At 43.2% G+C, this 15,730-nt stretch overlaps 1 protein-coding gene across 1 annotated transcript in view; it reads right to left on the bottom strand.

The window, feature by feature from the left end:
• The window catches only part of LOC133276628 (ankyrin repeat domain-containing protein 26-like), a 50,046-nt gene extending 38,710 nt beyond the window's left edge, over window positions 1-11,336 (bottom strand). Inside the window, 7 exon segments of the mRNA XM_061467653.1 lie at window positions 1,515-1,565; window positions 5,408-5,538; window positions 6,327-6,464; window positions 6,936-7,042; window positions 7,155-7,328; window positions 7,570-7,684; window positions 11,028-11,336. Of these exon segments, the coding sequence (XP_061323637.1) occupies window positions 1,515-1,565; window positions 5,408-5,538; window positions 6,327-6,464; window positions 6,936-7,042; window positions 7,155-7,328; window positions 7,570-7,684; window positions 11,028-11,227 (916 nt within the window). The 5' untranslated portion in view covers window positions 11,228-11,336.
• Between the last annotated feature and the right edge of the window lie 4,394 nt (window positions 11,337-15,730).

Genomic DNA, 15,730 nt, shown 5'->3' with positions numbered 1-15,730 from the left:
TAGAAACACTCATTTCCATTTATACCTCTTTTATTTTTGCCTCCTATCATGCACCACTGGGAAAGCACCTCGCTTTGCCTTTTCCTGGAAGTTGCTGCTCGGTCCCCTTCAAAGTCACCTCTTCTCTAGGCTGAACAACCCCAGTTTCCTGACTTGCTCCTTGAAAGGCAAGCATTCCCGCTTCTGGTGAGTTTGAAAGCCCTCCCCTGAACTTGCTCACTGTTCAGACAGAACAAGAGTCCAGCCTCTCCTGCCTGCAGGGCTCAAAACTATACCTAGGGAGCTGAATACAACCCAGTGAGTGCTGAGTAAAGGTGCACAATTACCTTCCCCAAACTCTTGGCTATGATGCTCTTAATACAGCCCAGGACACTGCTGACTACCTCAGTTGCCAGGACATGCTGCTGGCTCATTCTCAGCTCACCCTCTGCCAAGACACTCCAGTCTTTTCAGCAAAGCAGCTCTACAGCTAGGCAGTCTCAGCATGTTTTGTGACAAGTGGATGACAACCTAACTGAGGTCTTGGACAAAATCATTAAAGGAAAAAGAAAACAATGAGATATCATGCCTGAAGACATCTCCTCTACTACTAGTAAACCACAAATGAACATGGAAATTTTGGCTGACCTAAAGACAGGGTTCATGTGAAAATTTTGACGAGTACATTTCCTGACCCGAACAGGGTTTTCAGACAATGAAATACAATATATGTGGTTCAGCGTGGACAAGTCACGTAGACATGTCTTGTGAAACTTCCAATGCAAGAACAAGCTAAACCAGAAAAAATACTAACACGGACTTTGATTTTTAATGTTGCCTACTGCAAAGAAATAATATTCGAAAATTTCAATTATTTGGACATACCACAGTTTTGTGTTAACTCGCTCATTGCTGGCAGTCTAATGTACCTGTGAACCTCCCAGGCTGAACAAAAATCTGTCTCTGCGTGGATAGTATATAGCAGTCAGTTACGAACTCTTCACAGGTAGCTTCAGTTATATTTTCAATTAGTACAGTTATAATGAATCAAACCAGCTGAGTAAGTTATCTGAACTTTTGATTTTGATGTACAGCAACTTTAAGCAATGATCAAAACCAGGTCACATTATCCTTTAGAAGTCAACACGAAGTTTATGAGCTAGCTTTCACACAGACCTTAATGCCCTACCATAGAAACAGAACCTAGAAAATCAGCCTCTGGGGGCTGCTTATTTCAAACTTTAATTAAAGTCCATTGCCATTCTGGAGTAATAGAAGAGCATATTTAATAAATGAATAAATAAATAAATAAATAAATTTACTACTATTAATGACATAAAGCAGACACTCAATAATAAAGGAGCCATGCAAAACATGCAAACAAATAAAAGGCACCCAAATTTTGCTCTCACATCTAATTTTTAAAACCAAAACAATGAAAATAGGGACTTCCAGGATAATAAACATCATAGGTGAGTTAACATTTGTATTTGTTACAGCATGTTTCACATTTGAAGTGTTACTGCATAGAATACCTTTCTTTGATTTTCCCATTCTTGATGCCTAGTTAGGAGATTGGGGCATTCCTATACCCATTTAGGAAAAGGCATGGAAAGGACAGATAAAACAATGATATCAGAACAAATCTGTATTCCCAGATTTGGAAAACACAAGCAGTACATCAAAGCTATAGCAGTGGAGAATGTACTGCGAATATCAGCCTACTCTACAGCTGTAAGCACTAGAACAAAACCAGTTACAATCTACAGAAGTCTACTCTCAAGGGACAAACAGTGTAACTTAATTTACTTGCTCCATGTAAAATACTCATATTCCAGTATTCTGAAATACTGAAATAGTTTACCAGAAATTTACTGTCAACTTTGTATTTCCCTCAACCTGACTAGCCCCTGCCTAGCAGAGATTGCAAATGTAATTCCTTCATATTTGTAGAGTGCTTTCCACATACAACACACTTTAAAATCCCTCCCAAGCATCCCCCAAATCCTTAGCTACCAACAACTAAACTTTGGAGATACACTGACAAGAAATTTTGAAGGAAATCTTGGTTTTGGTACTCACTTTACCACACAACTTTGAGCCATTATGTTATTTACACTCACTCATCAGAAGTTACAGTTTTAGCATGTTTATTATCCCTACTAAAAAAGCAACCCAGAACTTCCTGCCTTTAACCAGCTCACCTTGAAACTTGTGTCAATTGGTATCTGATGCAAACACAGACCCCTCCTACCTCAGTTTAAAGATAGAAGTCCTGCTTGCATTGAGTTGACCATGCTGAACTGTTCACATATGGGAAGCTATGCCAGCAGCCACAATGCAGATACAAGTGGTCAGAACAAATACCCTCTTCCACTAGGCCTATAGGGAAAGCCAGAACTGAACCAAACCGGGTGCACTGATTGTGCGAGTATCACGCATGCATGTTTGTGTGCATATGCATGTCTATCTGTTATGGAACACAAGTTTTGGAATATAAATCACCTATTCACCTCCTCTACCCAATCCTACTTAGTAAAATTTTATATTCCAAGTCAGAAAATGGTGTCATTCTGCGTTCTGCTACTACAGCTACCTTACACCAAACTTCTTTGTGACAAGGCCGTAACATTTGTCTTGAAGCAGAAGGGAGTCTTGCTTAAACTGATTTTACCACAGATACATTCAATGAATGTGGCAAAAGGACTCCTATGAAAAACACACCTGAAGAGGTAAAGAAGGGGCCTCAAGATGGTTTCTCATCCCTCTTCCATTTCCCAGTTCTCTTAAAAGGTCATACAGGACAACTTTTCCTGACCTCAGGAGATGCAAAACATACTGAAGAACTCATTTCTTTTCCAGGAACTCTATGATGAAAACCCAATAGTTTCTGTAGGGACTCAGGGAAACACTGAAGAAACAAATCACTAATATGCAGTGCAGTAGCTAAAAAAATACTGTCACTGTAGACTGTCCTGGGTTCAGCAGCAGCAGTCGTATTAGAAATCTGAATCTCTCGCCTTTAGAAAAATTGCATAATTATTATTTTCTGCCCAAGAAATTCTAACTTCAAATCTAAAAAGTCTGTAACTCAGTATGCTAGGACTGGAAGCCATTCATTTGGAGGTTTTTGCAAACCTGTTTGTGATTAATAAGAAGGTTCATGTTCTGACAAAAAGGAAGCATACAAATAAGCACAAGCCAACTTCTTAAATATCATAGAATATAATCATAGAATAATTAGGGTTGGAAAGGACCTTAAGATCATCTAGTTCCAACCCCCCTGCTGTGGGCAGGGACACCTTACGCTAAATCATATCACCCAAGGCCTTGTCCAACCTGGTCTTGAACACTGCCAGGGATGGAGCATTCACAGCCTCCCTGAGCAACCCATTCCAGTGCCTCACCAACCTCACAGTAAATAATTTCCTTCTTATATCCAATCTAAACTTCCCCTGTTTAAGTTTTAATCTATTACCCCTTGTCCTATCACTACAGTCTCTAATGAAGAGTCCCTCCCCAGCATCCCTATAGGACCCCTTCAAATACTGCAAGGCTGCTATGAGGTCTCCACACAGCCTTCTCTTCTCCAGCCTGAACAGCCCCAACTTTCTCAGCCTATCTTCATACAGCAGGTGCTCCAGTCCCCTGATCATCCTTGTGACCCTTCTCTGGACTTGTTCCAACAGTTCCATGTCCTTTTTATGTTGAGGACACCAGAATTGCACACAATACTCCAGGTGAGGTCTCACAAGAGCAGAGTAGAGGGGCAGGATCACCTCCTTCAACCTGCTGGTCACACTCCTTTTGATGCAGCCCAGGATACAGTTGGCTTTCTGGGCTGCAAGCACACACTGAAGCCAGCTCATGTTCATTTTCTCATCAACCAAAACCCCCAACTCCTTCTCTTCAGGGCTGCTCTGAATCTCTTCTCTGCCCAGCCTGTAGTTGTGCCTGGGATTGCTCCGACCCAGGACCCAGGACCTTGCACTCTGCATGGTTAAACTTCATGTGGCTGGCATCAGCCCACCTCACAAGTGTGTCCAGGTCCCTCTGGATGGCATTCCTTCCCTCCAGCCTGTCAACCAAACCACACAGCTTGGTGTCATCGGCAAACTTGCTGAGGGTGCACTCAATCCCACTGTCCAGGTCAGCGACGAAGACGTTAAACAAGACCTGTCCCAACACTGATCCCTGAGGGACACCACTCGTTACTGGTCTCCTTTTTTTTTTAAAATCTCTTAAAATCTCTGGGCAGAGAAGAGATTCAGAGCAGCCCTGAAGAGAAGGAGTTGGGGGTTTTGGTTGATGAGAAAATGAACATGAGCTGGCTTCAGTGTGTGCTTTTTAAAAAAAAAAAAAAATATCACATATACATCCCAGGTTTTACTCTTATTTTTTGGCGTATTTTAAAAAAAAAAATGGAGTAATGAGCTGTGAACAATCTGCTGCCCATTTGCCACGCAGCTCCGGCATAACACCTTTAAAAACCCGGAAAGAAAAAAAAAAAATCCACTGTAGGGTCTGAGATTTAAATGATGAGACAAAATTTCATTTAAATTACAATATTAATTTTCTAATATTCCACTATAGCTATGGGAGCTCATAAGCACAGAGTGGATTTTAAAAACTCACTGAAGAACTTAATTTTTTGATCACAAGGCAATTTGTTTTTCTAGATCACTAATTAATAAGGATTTTTAAAGCTCATTTAATAAAATTACTGAAAGTGGATGAAAAACGTAATTTTTCTTGCAAATCAAACAATGTCCAAGAAGATACAACACAAATGCTACATTGTTGTTGCTAGCAAAGTTACCATTCCAAGATATTTTTTCTTAGAGTATGTCCCTAATCAACTACATGGAAAAAAAAAAAAATGTAATTGATGCTGAGAAAGAGGATGACTCACTAAAAATTTTATTGCAGACGAGTACTAATATTAAAACAAAGACATACACGCTCACTGGAAATCAACATGACACATACCTTCCTGCTAACTCATCTGCTGCTTTCCACCTACAAAAGTATGAACAACTGCTCAAGATAAACCTACTGCTTTTGCAATTGGATTTTCACAAGCTGAATGGCCATCTGTAGGTAAAATTACACATCTGAAGAACAAAAAACACTCTTGCCTAGTTCCTTCCCTGTCCCCCTTCTCTCTAGAGGAAAACCTACACAGACGGGCAGCCTGACAAGCAGAAGGCAGCAATCCTATAAACGAACATGTAGCACACAAATCAGCTTGACAAGAAGCACCTCCAACTAGCACCAGATAAGTACATTCCCACAACCTTCTGTGCTATCCATCTCATGCCTTCACTAAATTTAATGGTGAACACAGCAAGTGTTAACAATACAAGCCACCATAAGAAAATGACATGCTGATTTTCCTCAAGAGCTACTCCATGGTTAAGGATCCTACCTCCTCTGTCCATAGCAGATGCACCCAACGTAAAGTCACAAGCTCCTGCCTGGCGCCGAGTGCTACGTGCGTCACTTGCAGAAGCTTCTCCCGTGTTTTTCCAGTGTGTGTATTCTGACAGTTTACTAAGACTACATAAAGAAAGGAAAGAGCTTTGGTAAAAGTAACCACGTATTTATACAGACCATTTAACAGAACAGTTAAGAGCCACTTATTGTCCATCCTATACATATTCCTAGTCATATGGATTTATATACTCAGATGTATTCACTAAGGGTAACACATAGAGAACTTACTGCGTGACTATTACAAATTTCAACATCCACTACAGTCATGTTTACTCTATACATGCATATTCAGACCTACAAAATCATTAACTACTGCTTTCCTGCTTGGTATATTTTCTTCAGCCTTGCTTTTCAGCACACATAACCACCTTAGAGAAGGAACACCCAGAGGTACAAAGCTATGCATAAGAGCAGTAAACTGCCAAAGATTTTGACAAAAGGGATATCAGTCAGATCTTATCTGAAACAAAAGGCTCATAGTTCCTGGTCATTGTAGGGGAAATCAGTCAGGACAAAGGTGCTGATCTGGGGAGAGGGTTTATATGCATTTCAGTTTGCCAAGTTCCACCTCTGGATAACTGTAGGATACAGCCACTTTTTTTATTTTGGGCACATGCGAGCTTCACAACAAAATTTGAAAGCTATCAGAGAATTTTGTGTGGAAATCTTCCTCAATTCTGAGTTAACATTAAACACAGGAACAATATATATTGGAAGACATTACTGAGCACAGCTTCAAGACAGGTCTGAACACACCATTAAACCTTGGTGCTGTTATACCAAAACCAGCAACTTAGACAACAGACACTGATAACAGACAACTTATTCCAATTATAAAGTTGAAAATTTACCTAGAATATCCATGGATAACAGCATAATCCTCAGCTGTCCACCCATGAGTGTCTTTATGGGAAAGATCAGCACCATAATGAAGAAGAACTTTTATCAAATTAAGCTCCCCACCAGAAGCAGCGGTCATAAGTGGAGTTCTGAAACGTTCAAAATACTGTATGAAACAGATAATATTACATAGGCACTAGAATTATTTTTATTCATACTTGCTCTCAAAAAAAAGTACTTCCCCGTTACTTTAAAATGAACAGAAGAAAGGGCAGTTTTCGTTAAGTATTAAGAGCAACATTAAAATGGGAGGAGTCAGAGCAATTAAATTGTCAAGCTTCGGACAAAGCTTCCACGTAGACAATACTTACATACAAACTATGCTGCTATGCAGGGGATGTTTTTCAATCGAGGCAATGCTGCTCAGCTAATGGCACCTTTCCTGCCAGAAGGGTCACCACACACAATGCCCTCTTGCAATCCTCAGTGCAAAAATCATCCACTGAGGTATGACAGCAGCCAAGTGCAGACTTGCTTTCAAAGCTCATTCCCATGACTCTCATCAATCCAACCTAACGAATACTAAAGGGACCCATGCAGAGTTTTGACATATCCCTCACCTTCCACACTGATCTCGAGCATGCACATCAGCTCCTTTTTTAAGAAGGAATTCCACTATCTCTTCCTGATGTTCCGAGACAGCAAGAATAAGCGGGGTACATCCCTCCTGATAGGACATACAACTCCATCAAGTTAAAAATCAAAGTGAAAAAGCCCCATCAAGATGAGCATTAACATGACTTTCTGAAAGAGCTTCTGTAACAAATCTAAAAATTTACCTTATTCTGGGCATCAATATTGGCATTATGCTCAAGTAATAGCCCTGATATAGCCGTATTTGGAGATATAACGGCAAGATGAAGGGCAGTATTCCCATCTGCATCTGCCAGATTTGGGTCAGCACCATGCTCTAGCAGAATAGCCGCACACTTTTCTTGCTGGCACTGTACTGCCTGGGAACAACACACAAGAAGGGAAAAATTTCCAACATTTACACTCCACTTTGTTACAACTCCCCCAGCTTCCCTATAGTGGAACAAAAGAGCATCCTCGAAGATTGCCTAACATATGTCTATGCCACAGCAATTACAATATACATGGTTCTACAAAAGCCTATATAAAGAATCTGGCAAGATACATCATTTAGTGCACAATCAATAAGCTCCACTTACAAGAATATAACATTCCACATACCTTCATCAGTGGCGATCTGTTATCATTGTCAAAAAGATTTAGCTTACACTTGTTTTCTATGAGGTATGTGACGACATCCGCATGGCCATTTGCGCAAGCAAGATGCAGAGGTGTCCTAAAAATTAAAGTACATTAAATTAGCACAGACAAACAACTAAGGAAATCATTTCAGGCTGTGACAAATGGGTATGATCACAAGTTTCACTTTGCAAAGAAGCAAGCTTAAGAAAAGACTTCTCATTCCATTACCAGCAATGGCAGTTGCACACCAATTGCCTGAGGCTTGCTGGCAAAAAGTTTTCAGAGCGTCCACTTAGTAAGGTGCTATTTCCTTCACTGCAGAACTGGAAGTGCACAGATTCCTCTGCCTAGGCAATGGTCACTGCTTCCAGCAGTACCACACACATGGCACAGCAACAGAGACCAAAGATCAGAAAACTGAGGACTACAGCAAGTAGGCTCATTCATGTGCTAGAAGTGTATCAGACATGTAGGATATAGGGTTTTTAGCAAGAGCATTAGTGTTTCCCTGCACTTTGAGAATTACCGGTTTTTCTCTAGCTTGCTTACTAGGGCTGCAAACACTTGCAGTTAGGTGTCTCTGATAAGGTGTAGTAAACCAGACAGCAAAACACTGTAATCTTGACTACAGGAAAGTAAAATCTGACCTTCCTGACATGTACAACTATTACAGCAATAAAAAGCCTACTACAGAGGAAACCTCCAAGGAGGGAATATCATGTTTCCACAAAACACAACCAGCATAAGCAAATGAAACACAGAATGAAAAGAAAAAGAAAAATGAAATTTTTCTTCAAGTTAACACCTTGCAAAAAAGAGAAGAGCTCCTTCAAACCACAGAACATCCAAAGTCTGGTGTTAATTAACCAGCCAACTTGTACGCAAAGACAAAATCACCCAGACCTTCTTTGCATGTGTTTCCCTCTAAACCACAGGCACCAAGCAGCACAAGCTTCATTCTGTGCAGAAGGCAAAGTGCCTGCTGCTCTGCAGGACACATGTCCCAACAGAGCAGGAGACAAGCTAGAAAACAGCCAGGACCCTTCTGCCTTGAAGGTGCAGCAACAGAAAAACCGCACAGGAACACAGCAATTCCTAATGCAGATACTTGTTACAGGGCAGCTGATGGATCTCCTCCGGGGAAACAAGGTTAAGGGCAAGAAAAACATACAAAACTACAAAAGAACTTGCAACGTCTTGCTACAGAGAGAGAAGAGACTCGAGCATTGCAAGAATGACTGCCACAACTTTTGAGAAATTCCCATGTGAGTATGCAGAATCCTTCATCTCTGAAGAAACAACTGACTGATAGTATCTGAAAGCTAACCAGGACTGGTTTAGATTATCATGGACTCTTTCATAAAGCTCCTACTGCCACTAAGCACTATGAAACATGAGAAAAGTGAAGAAGTTACTATCAGCTCTGCAAACAGAAAAGCCTTCAGAAAACCAGCAGACTCTTGCTGCAAGCCTCCTCAATCAAGCCCCTCAGACTGCCAGCAGGGAAGGAGATGGCTCTGCTTGAAGCAAGGCCTGCTCAGCTCCACAACAGATAACTTCAGGACACAAGCTGGCAGAGAACAACAGAGTGCTTGCAGTTGCCTTTTCCCACAAGAACACCAAAGCTGCTCTGCCACCCAGCCCTGAGGACCCTGGGCAGCCCTTGTTCCTCCTGTGGCTGCAGTTCTACACTGATCACCCATGGGGTAGAAGAGAACTGCCTGAGCAGTTCTCCCCACAAAACCACACCACTGGGAGACCACAGGGAAACTGCAGGTTGGTGGCACACGCTTCTAACAGCACTTGAGCCTATAACTCAGCAGCTACAAGCTGCTCTAGAGTTCACTCTGACAGGCAGCTTGACAAGGTATAGCTCTCTTCCCAATTAGCTTTGATCCAGGACTCATTACTAGGCAGCATCACACCTACAGTACTTCCAGCTCTGGGCTGAGGTTTGGACATTTTTTTCTGCAAAGCTGAAGACTTTGTTAGACCACCTCTGAAAAAACGCCTGCTCCTAACTGATGCTGTTCAAAGTGCATTTTCTGGGAGGACCTATGGGCTACAGGACCTGTAGGTGTGATACTTTCCCCATCCCTGGTAGAGGATTTTGTTTTTGGAAGTCCCAAGGACCAGAACTGAGATATTCATATGACCAAAGCACTCATTTCAGCCATTACTTCCCACACTTCCTACTCTTCACTTCTATTTCCCATGACATCAACTGTTCCAGTCATTGGAGGACCCAATGAAAGTCTGAAACATGACTGCAGCTGGTGGTCACTCACAACTCACATCACACCCACAAGCACTGGTGGGCCTGAAGCCCTCATGGAGGGTATAGTGTACAGCGGAAACACAGAAACATTCAGCAGCTATTTCCATAAATACCATTGGGCACCTCAACTCAGACACCTGGAATATACACAGAACACAGTCCACCTTAAAACCACATCCCCCACCTACAGCTGCACAAACAAATACTGACTGGCAACACTCAGGCACACCACCAGCACTACTGAAGTGCCCGCTTACCATGCTCTTCCTTGATTCTCCTACACATCTAGGTCTTTTTGAGGCAGTAAGCTAGCTGGCTAGCAGAAGTCCAGTATTCAGGACAGACAGCCGAGGGAGCTGAGCTACTCTGGTAAAACCCGGATCTCTTCAGAACATCACAAAGGTTTTGACTCTGAGTTATTTCAGAAAAGTCATTAAAGACACATTCAAGACCCAGAAACTGAAGCTGAATCCCTTCTGCTTACGATGGATCGCTAGGAGCTATGCTACAGTCTCCTTAAGATACAACTGCCAAGCACTTGCTATGCTTGACTCAAAAACTCACACAATAACACCTGCCAGAAGCAGCAGCTTCTCCTGCAAGTTGCCGCCTGGACCTTCCAACCCAAGATATCGACTACCTGTAACAAACCAACTAACTGCCATCTAAAATCAGGTTGTTGCTTTGGCTGCCACACAGCAGTCAGAAAAGGTACATCAGGCAACTGCGCACGCACCATCAACAAACCACACGTTTCTTCTGCTCTGTGGCTCTTTCCTGCCTGCATTGCTTAACCCTCCTTAAATTACCCGCAGTTAAGGGAGGGCAGCTTTCTCAGTTTAAATGCAACTTACCTTTGGCAGGCTGCTCCCTTCCATTCCTGCGCCCCAAGCAAGGAAGTAGGACTCCGGCAAAGAAGGCCGGGGAAAAAGGCGACAGCTGGACGCCAGGCCGAATTTAAGGGCTTCTGCCAGCGCAAGACCGACTCCCACACCCAGCCGAAGGCTGAGCTCGGCTGCAAACGACTCTCACTCCCCGCATGCTGCGGCCATTCGACTCCAGCGCCGCTGAGCTGCTGCCGGGGGCTGCAGCTGCTCCTGGCACTGCAGAGCCTCCCCGACCCCGCCTCAGCTCTCTCCCTCCGCCGTTCCCCCCTTACCGCTCCGCCTTGTCCCGCTCGTCGACGCCATGCTTCTTCAGCCCCTGCCGCACCTGGGCCAGGTCGCCGCAGGCGGCCGCGCGGTGCAGCTTGCCCAAGTCCTTCTTCCGGAGATCGTATGCACCGGCGGCAGGGGGCGTTGAGGCGCTGCCGAGAGGCTGCTGCCCCTTCTTCCTCCCGAACCCGAAGATCCTCTTCATGCCGCTGCAGGAACGCGGGCACGGGCCCGCCTCAGGGGAGCAACATCAGGAAGCACCATTCGAGCTGGGCGGGGTCCCGAGCGAACATCCGGTAGCGGCCCCGGCACGGTACAACTGCTCCAGGCGGAGCTCGTTCTCCCGCCGGCCACTACCGGCTCAGGGACCCGCCCTCCCTCATGCAACGGCCCGCCTCGCGCAAGCGCCACTGCCTGGCGACGGGGTGGGGATTGTGATGTCTGTGAATGGAACTGAAGTGAGCAGAGGGGAGTTCTTCCTCAGACTTAAGGCCTTGCTTCTTTGTCATTTTCAAGGAAGTCTGCATGACTGACTGCAAGAGCAGACGGAGAACTCTTAACAGTCTGCCCAGGAAGAGAGCCTGAAGGCTGCTTCAAAAATACAGCTCTGCTCTCCATAGCAGCAAAGTCCAAAGAACTCAAACTCTGTGACAAAATGCTGCAGTTCTAAAATGTCAGTCACAACGGTTCTAGCAGCTGTCACCATTTTGCAGCAGTCTGTACCAGAAGCAAGCAGAGGGAAAAACAGGGGACAGCAGCATGAGCAGGGGACGGGAGAAACAGACCCAGAAGGGGGAGCAGAAGAAAACAAAGACACATGATAGACTGCACAGTTTATTAAATGCCAGGTTGGAACAAAAATACTTGAATTAAATGCTGGGTCTTAGCAACTCAGAAGTGTCATCTTCCTCCCATTGCTATAGCAGTGGGTTGTGTGTCATAACAGACTCCTTCGCCTTGAGGGAGGGCTGCTGAGGACCAGGAAGCTTGGCACAGAACTTCCTCCTGAGTCACCTGTCAGAAGCAAACTGGTCATTAGCAGTTGTTTCAGTATATTAGACCATACAGTTTGGATCTATAAATGGATTCTAGCGTTAGGCTAAAAACCATAACTTTGCTTATGGATACGCTTTAGCACTAGTTGAGAGCACTATTTCAAAATGCTTACCGTATTTTCCACATAGGCTTCAGCCTCGTTTATTGATAGGACCTGGTCGTGCTTCGGACGGTTTTTCCTACACACAGGCTTGTGTTCTCTGTCAAAGTGTTGCCAAGATGTCCCAGTTCAGTTGAAGACTGAACTGGACTTTCAGACAGATCTTCACTGTCACTGCTGCTTGTGGATGGTAATCTCTTCCCACGGCACTCCTGACCGATCTTAGCATAGGCTTCTGATAGTTGCTTTCTAGTTCTGAAACATTCAGAAATATACAGAGAGTCATCTTTGGTAGTAACACTTCCGCAAAGTTACCCTCCAGGTCTATGACTATTATTCGATTTTGAAAGTGAAAGGGATTAAGAGCATCCAAAACAAGAGCATCGTTTGATCTGAGGTTTTTTGGAGCTTGCTTCTAAGAAGTGACACTACCTGCAAGGAGCAGCAAGAGTTACCAACACTTAGGACTTCTCAGGATTAGGGATTCAAAGCAACCTGTGAATGCCATGTGTTTACATAGCTTCTTCTGAAAGATACATCACCTGTGTAAGAAAACTCTGGGCTACCCTCCTTTAGCCAAGGAGGGCTCAAACCTCAAGACACGCAGCTAAAATAAAGTCAAAGATTTTTTTATTTTTTTTCTTCACAGAATCACATTCTGTTCTCTGAAAGACCTACACTTGCTCAAGCAATAAGGGACCTGAAAGGTGATGAATAAGCACATTCACACAACCTTCTGTGCCAGGGTCCAGTCTGATCCTTGTGACTCCATGGGAGCATTTCCCTTACCCTTTTCACCTTTAATTCCTCTATCTTGATTTCCTTTTAAATTCCATTAGACATAAACTGTTGTCCCAGTCTGAGATTAGGACGAGCTCCACCGCACCTAGGCTCCATCAGGAGTTTAGGAAGCAAGGGGGTCTGGTCTGAGCCTCATGACTCAACAGTGTGAGATATATAGGAATGATTCGTGTCAGTAATTTAGGAGTCCTTGCCATCATTGTACTTTGGGTGGAATCGAAAATCCTTGAAATCATTGTAACATGTGTAGAATGTATAAGAATGATTAGATTTTCCTGATTCAAACTCAGTAATTGCTGTTTAGAAATACATGATGAGGGAATAGCCATAAGTGAGCTTGTGAGAGAAGTGAAAAAGATAGCCCATGTTCCAGTACCAACCTGGAATGGAATCAGTTTAGGAGGATTAGGATCTTGGGGACAATTTTTAAATGGGGACTGTATCACTAAAATTGGTATAGTGATATTGGGAATATTTGGAGGACTATTAATTATTCCACGTATAATCCCATGTTTCACCAGATTCATACATACAGTTGTACAAAACATGCAATTAACATTCATGCCATTGGAACCAGAAAATAAGGGAGGAACCCACTCATTGATGGTATTAAAAACAAAGACGACTCCAATATTATCCGCTGCTCAAAAGGCAGTTATGAAATTGGAGGCCAAGACACGAATCAATAAGTTACATAAAAACAAAGGGGGGAATTGTGAGATGTATAGGAACGATTTGTGTCGGCAATTTAGGAGTACTTGTCATCATTGTACTTTGGGTGGAATCGAAAATCCTTGAAAGCATTGTATCATCTGTAAAATGTATAAGAATGATTAGATTTTCCTGTCAATACAATGATGAAAGAGAAGAAGAAACAAAGGAATAATCCTTCTTAATCAAATGCTTTGTTACTTTAAGGGATACTTTAACTACTTGAATGTCTCAAACGCTTTGGTAATTAAAGGGGTACTTTGTTTAACTGCTTGAATGCCTTAAGGGGGTTAGGTAATCAAGAGATACATCCTGTCACAGGATGAGGTGAAACTTGTGTATTGAATAAGTAACTATATAAGAAATGGAATTTAGGGGGTCTAAGATGGTGGTTAAGCTTGTGATAGACATCCCCTGTTAATGCATTACCAAGGAATTCAGTAACTTTTTAAGAAGTTTCTTCACCCGAAGATAAGACCCCAGCAACAGGAGGAGAACAATGAAAAGGAACCACGTCAATATTCGGGTGAAGGAGATGACAGGATTGGCTGAAACCCGAGACAGAGGAGTATAAGAGACTATGCCCCAGAAACCTCGGTGTGCGTCTTTGGTGGAGCGGGCTCCCCTGCCCACCCAGCGCTGCTTGCTTATTGCCTCTCGATATTAATCAATTGTAATAAAATAATTGAATTAGACCATGGCTGAGACGAAGTTTTATAACAACAGGAGGGTCTGCCTTGTTCTTTTGTACCTTCGGTTTCTGTACACATTTCAATTCAACTCTGTATAATCACTTTAATCCAATCATGTATAAATCATTACCAGTTCAGACACAATCTCTTTTTGTAGGTAATAGAGTGAACCTTGCCATTGAATTCTGTTGAGTCACACATTTCTAAATTTATATTAAAATTACTTTTATTAATATCTCTGACAGTGATTCTTTTAGTGATCTTAAACGCTCAGTTTTGTGACACCATCCCTGTGGTAATTAGTGTTTGTTGCCAGTGTTTTTCCAGTGCAGTATGTCCTCAGGCTAAGGTGGGTGGGTGAGGTGATTTTTTGTCAGTTAAGTCTCTGCATCGAATGCTGTGTCCCATAATCACTGCACAAGACAACAAGGAGTCTTGCAGAGTAAATCCTTCTGCAGAGGATTTCCCCTTGCTCCCTTCTTTTGCGCTCTCTCAGAGTTTCACAGTCTCTTGCAGCCAGACTTCTGCCCTACCGAGCTCTTTCTTCAAAGCTTCCCCGTGCCTCCGGTGGAGGCTCCAGTCTCAGCCTTTCTTTTCTGTTCTTGGTAGCTAGCGTTACAACACAACTCGATGCAGAGGGAGGTGGATAATTAGACAGCGTTGGGACGCAGTGCAGCTATTCCAAAGGCACAGTGCATGCTTGGACAGGGCTTTTGTGCTGCCTGGTCGCCTTCCTGCCTATTTATACCCAAGGGACTGCCGTGAGTAGAGACTAATAGTCATCTTCAGAGATGTATTGCTACTTTCCGTGTGTGCTTTTTGCCATCTAGTGGCAGCAAGGTATTGGTGTACTGTTTGCCTCTGATAGTCGCACTTTTCGGGCATGGTACAAAATTGCCTGTACTATAGGGCTGCTGTGTAAAGCAGGAAGATGCAACTATCCATCCTCGCTACTGACTGTACTGCTGTGACAAAGGGCCAGGAAACTATCTTTTCCTGGAATGGTCAAACTCAAGTAAAACCCCAGGAATGCTCAAAATCAGTGCGTTTCTGAAGCTTAGTGCAGTTTTGAGTTATTTAAGCAAATACTCATTATGTGATCATATGGATGCCTTGTTTCTGGTTTGGGGGTGTACCCTGAAAGGTAACGTTGCGGGGCCTCTGAAATGAGAAGATGCATTTTGATGGGAATGTTTTTTCCATCAGCAACCCCCAGCACAATTACGTGTGCTGTATTTCTGAAAGGCAGTATTTGTGTTCGGGGTGCAGGTAGTTAAACCAGCTCCAGGACAGTGATGCTAAATTTCCCTAGAGGAATTTCCCTCACTGAACTATACAGTCCTACAGC

This window comes from Pezoporus flaviventris, unplaced genomic scaffold, assembly GCF_033815535.1.
Source record: "Pezoporus flaviventris isolate CSIRO_AGI_PZ_B2104156 unplaced genomic scaffold, CSIRO_AGI_Pfla_v1 ptg000045l, whole genome shotgun sequence".
NCBI lineage: Eukaryota > Metazoa > Chordata > Aves > Psittaciformes > Psittacidae > Pezoporus > Pezoporus flaviventris.
Note: the sequence above shows the minus strand (reverse complement) of the source record. Positions and strands in the feature narration are given on the sequence as shown.